The sequence below is a fragment of the Anguilla anguilla genome, chromosome 2 (genome assembly GCF_013347855.1).
Source record: "Anguilla anguilla isolate fAngAng1 chromosome 2, fAngAng1.pri, whole genome shotgun sequence".
Taxonomy (NCBI): Eukaryota; Metazoa; Chordata; class Actinopteri; order Anguilliformes; family Anguillidae; genus Anguilla; species Anguilla anguilla.
In genome coordinates this window covers 37,715,460-37,725,729 of record NC_049202.1, presented here as the reverse complement: position 1 = coordinate 37,725,729, position 10,270 = coordinate 37,715,460, and the positions used below count along the sequence as shown (strand labels likewise).

Here is a 10,270-nt window from a genome sequence, read left to right as displayed (position 1 = left end):
TACCTCTTTCCCTGGGGCCCTTGAGTCGCAACCCGGTCTCCCGGCACACTGACTGGGCCAGGCAGCTCTTAGCGTCCATTTTGAGTCCATGTCTGGCTCCATTTTGAGGCCACTAATACAGGCTGACAGGCAGACGCAGCCTTGATTTTTCTTTCCTTTTCCCTCTTTATTTATTCATTATCATTCACGGTTTGTCAGTTTCCATATCTCATACGGGCTCCTGAGTGAAATAAGACGAGAAAAAAAATCTGGTGTGCTAAATGTCTTTATTGAAGTGACGTTACAGTGATTCCCAGTCCAGGCTACCATGCATACGGTTTTGGGGGAGGTGGGCGTGGAGCAGCACGGATCTCTGTGCGAATGTTTATTATGGGCTGTCCGCCCATTGCCGGGCAAACCCATCTCAATGACATCACAAACAGATGTCACATGGTGCCCCAGTATCAGTGAGTTCCATGCATCTCATTACAAGATATAAATCCCACCTGCATCTCAGAATAAACACTAAGGAGATTCTGAGTTCCTGCATCCTGTTATTACTTCAGTGACGGGAGACATGGACTTGAGTCAAAACGGAACACAGTGATTGGAATGGCTTTCCCAATTAGCATGTAATTACTGGATTCGGGATAGTGGCAACACTGCCACCGATTCAACCAATCGGAGACGGTAAAAGTCCCTGTGTCGTTGTCACCCATCAGGGCGATGGGTCGCCTGTCACAGAGACTTCACACTGCTGACTTACTAGGTAATTAGCTTGGTGCATGTGCACAGTAAAGGTCTGTTCATGTGAGCAATCAAAGACGACAGACATGCTATAATAACATCATCATCTCCATACCAGCTGCTCTTTTCTCATCACATACAACAGAGATCTACTGGTGAACATTTCACAGCACACAATGAGGGTAAAATACACATATTCCTCAGTTCTATTTACATTACACATATAGACACATTCACATATTACAAAGAAAGGAAACCTAGACTATGTAATTATTGCCAAGTGCAAGGCCGCTTGCCATCACAGCTAAATAAATAAACAAATAAATAAATCTGGCTAAAATATAGCCTACTCCATCATCGCAAATTCTGTCAGGTGCCTAAAATGGCGGCCATTTGGATTTTCTTTACTTGACCTTCATTTGACCGTGAATTCTCAAATTCGCGTTGAGATTAAAAGCTCTTTCCAGTTGAGAAGCAAATGACCGCTCTTACTCTGCACCACCTGCCTCGGTTAAAACTCCTGCCACATTCATCTGTGTCCCGCGGACCAAGCCTGTACCTTCACGGCAAGACAAATGACTCCATATCATTTCGCAATATAATCTGTGTCCGTTGTCCGCTCAACACCAACGGAAAAAGTACACGCTCCGAGGAGCGAGATTAATTTGGGTCTAGCTCCTCCCCTGCCCTAGGGCACTGTGGGTATTTATGAATGGTGCTGCAGAGTGCACAGATACAGTGACCTCTGCAGTAAACCTTCAGAGTAGAGGCTGAAGGGAAATGCGGTTCCCTGTTAGAAGGAGTCTACCACACACTGGAGAGCAGTGCAGGCCCAGGAACACTGCGGGGCTATCTGAGGGCTAAAGACACATCACGCAGGAGCCCCCATCCCACCTCACCCCCCCCGCCCTCATCACTATATCTCTCTCTTTCCGCATCAGGGGTTCACACAGATCACATCTTGTCCAGGTTTCAGCAAAGGAGGGGGGTAGGATCCGTCCCCGAGAAAGCAAAGAGGCACGATCCGTCCTGACCCAGACGGACCCTGGTGTTCCTGCAGGGCGAAGAGGCGTAACAGCAGGGCTCCTTTAATGCAGCATCCGGTTACACAATGGGGCCGGAGCTGAGCTCCAGATCAGAGTCAATGCCCACCTGGAACGGAGGAGTCCGAATCGGCCAGGAGGAGCGTCTCCTGGGCTGTGTCTGCGGCGTTTCGCTTGACTTGTTTTGAACCGTTCCGTGCCCAGAAACGCTCAGAACACTAAAACCTCCTGAAACTCAAGAGATGAATCAAATTTGCAGGACATGATGAGCATTCTTCATGGAGACCCCAAGGACTGATGAAAATAGTAAAAAAAAATCAGGGACCAACCAAATAAAACTTCTGCTGAAACGTACTGTGCTATTGGGTTGTTGTTGGGAACGCGGAATGTTGGCTGCCTTGTGTCGGGTGCCCCTGCAAACAAACTGGCTGCCAGTTCTCCGTTTTGACTCCACAGTTGAACTGAACACAAAGTAGATCTGTCCAAAGGCCTGCATCGCTCTTAACATCTGGCAACCTCATCCCTGCATTACGTTCAAAGGCCGGCCTGCCTGACAGGGTGCATCAAAGAGCCTGTTTCTCGTTTTCCATACCCAGTTGTTCTCCTTTACTGTACGGTACAGGGGCTGACAGCCAGCTTTCCATTTGTCTGGCGGACAAAGTGCCGCTGTGGCTGCTATCGTGTGTGCATGTGCCATGCATGCATTGTTGTGCCCAAGCGCGTGGTATATGCTTGTGCCGACTGACAGGATCTCTCTTCGCAGTCTTTAATGGCCCCCGTGCATGCTGAAACTCATCCTGCTGGCTCTCTCTATGCTGAAACTCACCCTACTCGCTCTCTTCCTCAGGAATTAATGGAAGGGGAACAGTCTGACCTCTCAAAGTAGACACTGAGTGTGGTATTGAGTGACAAAATGATATAAGGAATGATGTAATCTGAATCTGTAAATACCCTTGTCTTGGCTGTGCTGGATGTCCTTGGTGAATACTCGAGTGCATTATATTCCTGGTTGTGCTGTGTTGTCTTTCTGTCTGCTTTTGGGTGCGTCTGGGCGGGGCAGCATGGCTGCGTCTGAACTGTGTGACTGCATCAGTGCGGCTTGGCTGCATCAGGCCTGTGTCGTTGGGTCTGTGCTGTGTGAACCCAGGCGGTGTGGTGTTCAAGCTATCCTGTGTGACAATGCTGTGTGACTGTGACTATGTAACAGTGTGACTGTGTGCTGTATAGCTTTGAGCTGTGTGACTGTGTACTGTGTGGTAGTATGCTGTGTGACTATGTAACGGTGTGACTGTGTACAGTGTGACAGTGTGCTGTATAGCTTTGAGCTGTATGACTGTGTACTGTGTGGTAGTATGCTGTGTGACAGTGTGACTATGTAATATTGTGAATGTGTGACAGTATGCTGTGTGATAGTGAGCAGTGTGACTATGCCGTGACAGTATGTAGTGTGACAGTGAGCAGTGTGACTGCGTTGTGTGACAGTGAGCAGTGTGGTCTTTGAGCTGTGTGGTCTTTGAGCTGTGTGGTCTTTGAGCAGTGTGGTCTTTGAGCTGTGTGGTCTTTGAGCAGTGTGGTCTTTGAGCAGTGTGGTCTTTGAGCTGTGTGGTCTTTGAGCCCTTGCGGTCCTGTGTGTTTGGGTACCCTAGCCCGAGGGAAAAGCGGACACAGATGGACACAGCGAGCCGAGCTGCTGGAGTCTAAATGGAGCTGGAAAGAGTCCCGGCCCTGGGCTGCGGGGAAGGACACGGGGAGGAGAGACCCTAACGGGGTGTGACGAGGGACGCACAGAATATACAGGTGCACACAGACTCACAGACTGCACATTCACTTTAGCACAGAAAACCCACCGCCGTTTCCACACTTCTGTCGTAAAGAAACGCAGGACATGGGCTGTGTCTCGGAGCCACTCCACCCCCCTCATGCCCGGATGGGCCAGTCCTATACTCTCTATTTCTCATTATAGCATCTGCGTGTTGTGAGACAGAGTGACTGGTGGAATATGGTTTCATTTCCCCATGCACCTGGTCCCTGTGCCCATATATGGAGGAGGCAATGGATTTTCCACAAGTGCGACATACGAAAAGACACAAAAGACTCTCTTCTCTCCGCCAGCATTACAGTCTTCCCCATCACCTCCGTGTGCTAAATTAGTTTGATTGCTATTAACAAGAAAGGCAAGACCTGAGGTTCCAGTGGGTCCGGGGACAAGCGTACCGCGGACCCCGAGAAAAACCTATTTTCGGAAATAAAACACATGCTAAGGAGCACTTAGTCTCAGGTGCTAGACTGCTACATCCCCATGAAACGACATGAGGGCTTTTGGTTGGGTGTCACAGTACCCCCCCCGCAGTCCCCCTTCTGTCCCAGCTGCATGAGCAGGTTTGTGTCCTGAAGAAGGCCACGCCACCGATGACGGAGGTCAGAGAAGAAAGCCGAACTTAAATGAATAAACCCCCTCCTGGAAATCTGCAGGGCCACTCCGCAGGTCCAGCTGCTTCCCTCCGGCAGCCTGGCGGCGAAGCGGCGGGCGGCCGCGAGAGCTGGAGGCCTCCTACGGTCCCTGAAAAAAGGCGACTGTCCTTCCTGCCGTCGGAGAAGCTGCGGGGGGTGCGAGGGGCCCCGCAGGCAAGCTAGCCTTGTAGCGCTCTGCCCAGTTTCCCGCTGCCCAGTGTCTTTCACTGCAGAAGTGCGGGGTGCAACGTCACTGCTGGGGGGTGGGGGGGCAAGCGAGGGGCAGCAGGGTTCGGCTGCACCCCTTCTCTAACAGCTCCGAGGTTTGGGGACTCCGAGCTGCCCCGCCGGCACCCCACCGTTTTCCCCCCGTGAGCGTGGTGGGGTTCAGGCTTTTGGGGTGGGACTGTAAGGGGGGGTGTCCTGCCCTGCGCAGGGTAAAACCTGTGGTTTTCAGGGTGGGGGGGGCAGGCGGGAAATGGATCGCGCAGGGTGCTCAGATCTCTTCCAGGGACTCGTTGGGGACCAGGCCTCTCTTCTTCCCGCTGGTCAGCTTCAGGAAGCCGTCGTTGTCCTCGTTCTTCCCCACGCAGATCTGACAGAACAGAGAGATACGGAAAAGAGATGAGTCACAGTCACAGAGAGGAGTCACAGAAGAGTCACAGATACAGAGAAGAGTCATGGACAAAGAGAGGAGTCACAGATATAGAGAAGAGTCACAGATACATAGGGGAGTCACAGAAGAAGAGGCATAGATACAGAGATAAGTCAGACACAGAGAGAAGTCACAGATACAGAGAAGAATCAAAGATACAGAAAAGAGTCATGGATAAAGAAGGGAGTCACAGATATAGAGAAGAGTCACATACACACAGGAGTCAGAAGAGTCCCAGATACAGATAGAATTCAGATAGAGAGGAGTCACAGACGAAGAATCACAAATACAGAAAAGAGTCATGGATAAAGAAGGGAGTCACAGATATAGAGAAGAGTCACACACACAGAGGAGACAGAAGAAGAGTCACAGATACAGATAGAATTCAGATAGAGAGGAGTCACAGATGAAGAATCACAGATACAGAAAAGAGTCACAAATAAAGAAGGGAGTCACGGATATAGAGAAGAGTCACACACACACAGGAGTCAGAAGAAGAGTCACAGATACAGAGAGAATTCAGATAGAGAAGAGTCACAGAAGAAGAATCACAGATACATAAAAGAGTCATGGATAAAGAGATAAGTCACAGATAGGGAGGGGAGTTTATGAGACCAAGAGACCTATCAGAGAACTGCGAGAGAATACAATACAAAAGAGAATAACAGGAATAGTAACGCACGTATGCTAACATGTGTGCATGAACATGCGTGCATGTGCTCGTTTCCTTATTTCCGTGTGCTCACCTGGGACGCCTTCACAGTCATCTGGCCTTTCTCCCGGCTCCCGTAGAAGGCCTGGGTGACTCTCCACACACGCTCGCCAGGGCGCACTCTCTGGACAAAGTTGGCAGGGAAGAAGCCCACCCTGTCTCCACATTTACCCTGCGAAGTAAACAGATCACCTTTAACCTTTGGTGAAAATTCATATATTTGACTCCTGTCCAGTGGGCTAGTTTAACTGGTGGCTGTTCTCTCTCATTTTTATACTGCGTCAAAACTGAGCACTTCAATGATGGCGTGTCTACATGTGTGTTTCTGTCAGTGTTTCTCTGCCTGTGAGTGAAGTTACGTTTGCTTCCACTCTGATTCAATTCACGACCGTTCCATCAGTAAAAGTACCTTTAAAAAAATGAATGACTGGGGTTCATTAAACTTTCATGAAATGTCATTCCAGGTCAAAGCATTTTTTAAAAGCCCATTATATTAATCCACTCTCTCTCCAAGTGCCTTCCATGACAAGTGCCTTTTTTTTTTATCATGTCTGTGATTTATGATATATTGGATGTGAAAGTGGGACATGTCTGCCAGGGGCACACACACACACACACACATGCACACACACACACAGTGTTTATCTATCCGTTGATATATAAAACATTAAATGTGTGTGTGTGTGAGGAAGTCTTTCTACCCACCTTCCACCAATCTTCATTCGAGTCATCAATGACCTGCACACGATCACCAGGCCTGAGAAGGAACGTCACAAATACAGAGGAAGGAAAGAGGGAGATAAAAAAGGTGGTGGGGGGGGGGGGAATGAGGTGTGTGGAGTGGGTGATAAGGGATTGGGTGAGTGAGAGAGAGAGAGAGAGAGAGAGAGAGAGAGAGAGAGAGAGAGAGAGAGAGAGAGAGAGAGAGAGAGAGAGAGAGAGAGAGAGAGAGAGAGAGAGAGAGAGAGAGAGAGAGAGAGAGAGAGAGAGAGAGGAGGCTTTATTGTGGGAATAAGCACAAAGACCAACGATTTTCAAACAACGTGGGCCTTCGTAACCCTGGAGATGGCTCAAAACAGAATGCATCGTTCCCTCTTCCAGGACGTGGGGGAACAGGCGCATTCAATGCCACTTGTAATTAGGCCATTTCTGACTGGAGGTGATCGATCTTCTCCCAGTCTAATTTCTACCACCGGCCCCAGAGATTCCAGTTTGGCAAACTTCTCCACTAAAGGACGTGCGTAATCGATGACAACAACCTTTTTTAAGTACTTGCACTGCCTTGTTTATGAACTGAGGTCTTTGGTCATTGCAATTCCTCTGTCCACATTCAATCAAGTCACATTACAGAGCTGGGCCTCTCCCCCGTGTGCCTAATGCTGATGTCAATATGTTATCTGATACGTTGACCTGACCCTAGCAAATATAAGGTCAAATATATGGAGAACCTATATGGAATGGACTGTATATAGTGAGCAGAACATTCTGCACGTTTTGTACAGAACCCCTCCCCATTTCAGGGCACCATAGCGTTTGGGACAAATGGCTTCGCAGGTGTTTCTGATTTGTCAGGTGTGTTCAATTGCTTGTCTGTTATTGGAATTTGTCAACATGAGGACCGGGAGTCATCCCAATGAAAGTCAAGGAAGCCATTATGAGCCTGAGAAATAAGAAAAAAAAACAGCCATAGAAGATAGGCTAAACCTTAGGCTTACCAAAACCAAATGTTTGAAACATCACTAAGAAAAAAAGAGATCACTGGTAAGGTCAGTAATAGCAAAGGGCCTGGTAGGCCAAGGAAGACCTCTACAGGGGATGACTGAGGAATTCTCATCACAATGAAGAAACACATCCAAACACCTTTCCGACAGATCAGTAACACTCTTCAGGAGCCAGACATGGATGTGTCAGTGACTACTATCCACAGAACACTTCAGGAACAGAACTACAGAGGCTACATGTCAAGTTGCAAACCACTAGTTAGCCAAAAAACACAATGGCTAGGTTACAGTTTGCTACAAAGAAGCTAATATAGTCTGCAGAGTTCTTGTGGTCAGATGAGACCATGATGCACTGGTATCAGAGTGATGGCAAGAGCAAAGCGTGGAGGTCAAAAGGAACTGGCCAAGATCCAAAATATCCGTAAATAAAAGCTGAGAATGTGCACTTGTGAATTGTTTGATTACAAATATAAAATTGTAAAATTGTGAAGTACAGAGACAAATCAACAAAAAACATGCCTTGTCCCAAACACTATGGAGCTCCCTGTATGTACTTACATATACCTTGAAGTAACAATGGTTAGCCCAGAATATCTATTTTTCATATGTCCTTGAAAAACGAAGTGCTACGTTGGAGCGTTTGACATGACACTTGCACGCATAAGGCGCTTATCTTATATAGTGGTATTAAAAGTTTGTAGCCACGTTACGCGGGCGGCATTCTGATGATTGACTTTTCGTCGCGCTCTGAGACACAGCTGCCTGTCCATGTCGAACATGTGCTACGCACGGGGGGCCCGGTCCCCTCACGGCCCCTAGTGTGGAGCCAGATGGTGCGAAACAGCGACCTGGCGCCCGCAGCTCATTCGCCGACTCACCGCTGCGGTCTACGCCTGCCCCGCCCCTCTCCACCCCATCCCTCTCCCCCGTCCTGCGTCCTATCTCTCTACCCCTCCCGCTCTTCTTTCGCAACATCGTCCCCTCTCCTTTCCCCCCCCCCCCTCTCTGGAGCTACGCTTCTTATTCACTGGTTTATCCATCTCCGTATCTTCCTTTCATCTTCCCGCCTCTTCATTCATTTTTCTCCCGCTTATGTATGTATCTCTCTCCCCACCGCTACCTCTCCTTATCGTTTCTAGTTCCAATAGCGGAGTTTCGCTAAGACGCCAAACACAAATAAATGCTTGATGTCCTGGACCCAGGCACTTACACTCGCGACTTGTTATTCCTTAAGGCTGTGTCTACGGTGAAATTTTTACAGGAAGATTCACACAGACACACAAATGCGTGTGCGCACACACACACAGAACCACAGAACCACAGGCACATGGACGGACACAGTGATGGGCATGGGTACACAGAAGTCGCTTTCACACAACCAAAATGTCTACCGTATTTTGTAAGATAAGATATTATAAACCATTATTGATCCCCGGAGGGAAATTCAGCAGCAACAGAGTGAGTTTGTCAAGTCAATAGTTCGTTCATGTGAAGATGCCAATAACATCCGTTGCTAATGTTTGCTAAGCAGCTTGCTAATAAAGAAAAAGTTAATAATAACAACTGACACCCTGCCATATTTTAATATACATACACCTAGGGGTACTTGTGTATGACTATATGACATGGACTTGCAACGTGACAGAGCGCTGTTACTAGGGTAGAAAATAATTAATTTTGTGTACATGCTCTGTGGGCTTTCTTGCTTTTTGTAGTAGTAAGAAACAGCATAGTTTTTGCATGTGTTTAGTCCGGTAATGTCATGACTCTTTTCACACTAAAGTTCTGAGTTCACGCAACAGTTCTGTAAATGCTACTGAGTGCTTGAGACGGCGAACTGAATGCCATCTCCGGCTGTCCGTCACGCGTAACCCCTACGCGGTACAGCTGCAGAAGATTTGTGGGAAAGGCTGCATGTGTGAAAGGGTGCTACGGAGACACAGAAAGACAATGAGACACATAAGAACACACGGGGTGTCACTTACAGCAACTCCAGGTCATTCTTCTCCTGAGGAAGGAATTTGTACAGCGCCACGTACGTGTGGACCGTGTGAACCTCAATCCGCTTCGGAGCCTGAAGTCAGAAGGACAGACACAGCCATCAAAGTCATGGCCATTTATTATCCTCCTAGTTCCATTCATTCAGGCTTTTATTAAGTAGTGTTCATATTATACATTGCATCTGTTTGAAATGCTCCATGTCACAACCTTCCCAACCTCAGCAGTACCCCAGGAAAGTTTCATTTTACTGGCTTTGTTTCAAGCGAAGGCGAGAGACAATGCCTATTTACCTTTCAGAGGAAGCTGAAATATAGCTGAGAGAGAAAAAAAGATGAAAGTGTAGAGCTTTATGAGCCGCAAATGTAGGAATCCAGAGGGTTCTGGACAAAAGCAAGGTTGCTTGTACCAAATTAATTTCAGTACCACTGTACTGAGCCTCAAGAGGGTTTTTTGTTATTGATGCTATACATTAACTGGGCAGGTTTAGAGTAGGCAAGGTCAAAGGTGAGGTATGTAGCGAGCAGGCGGCAGCAAATGGTGCTTCCTGTGGGTGTAATGTACCCAGCAGTGTATGAAGTGCTGGAACGAACTGGTCTCGAGTTTCTCAGAAAGCTAGCGGAGAGTTACAATATATTCTTTTTTTTTTTGCTATTAAATGTGTGCCGCGGGACAGAAACCGGCAGCAAATCAAATGCGACCTTTAGCGGCCTGACACGTCTGCTATCGAAATACACCCATGAATCAGCACCGCGGTTTACAGCTGAGTCATGCCTCAGAATGACTAAACAGAGCGAAACAGAAGTAGCAGACAGTCCCGTTCGTCTGCTACATTCTGAGGACCAATCAATGAAGCAGAAAGCCATGGGTCCCTGATATATGCAAACACTCCTCAGCAGCACCCGCACATTCAGAGAGAAGCCAGCTGGAAGAAAAATCATTGTCTTTGGTCCAAATTTGCCAG

General features: G+C 47.9%; 1 protein-coding gene across 2 annotated transcripts in view; it reads right to left on the bottom strand.

The window, feature by feature from the left end:
- Positions 1-249: 249 nt before the first annotated feature.
- Positions 250-10,270, bottom strand: part of LOC118219456 (SH3 and cysteine-rich domain-containing protein 2-like) — a 47,145-nt gene continuing 37,124 nt past the window's right edge. For both annotated transcript variants that reach the window (XM_035402619.1, XM_035402620.1), the window contains 4 exons: positions 9,294-9,382; positions 6,293-6,344; positions 5,622-5,759; positions 250-4,815 (listed from right to left, as the gene is read on the bottom strand). In XM_035402619.1, coding sequence (XP_035258510.1) covers positions 4,717-4,815; positions 5,622-5,759; positions 6,293-6,344; positions 9,294-9,382 — 378 coding nt within the window. In that variant the 3' untranslated portion in view covers positions 250-4,716. The remainder of the gene's footprint in view (positions 4,816-5,621; positions 5,760-6,292; positions 6,345-9,293; positions 9,383-10,270) is intronic.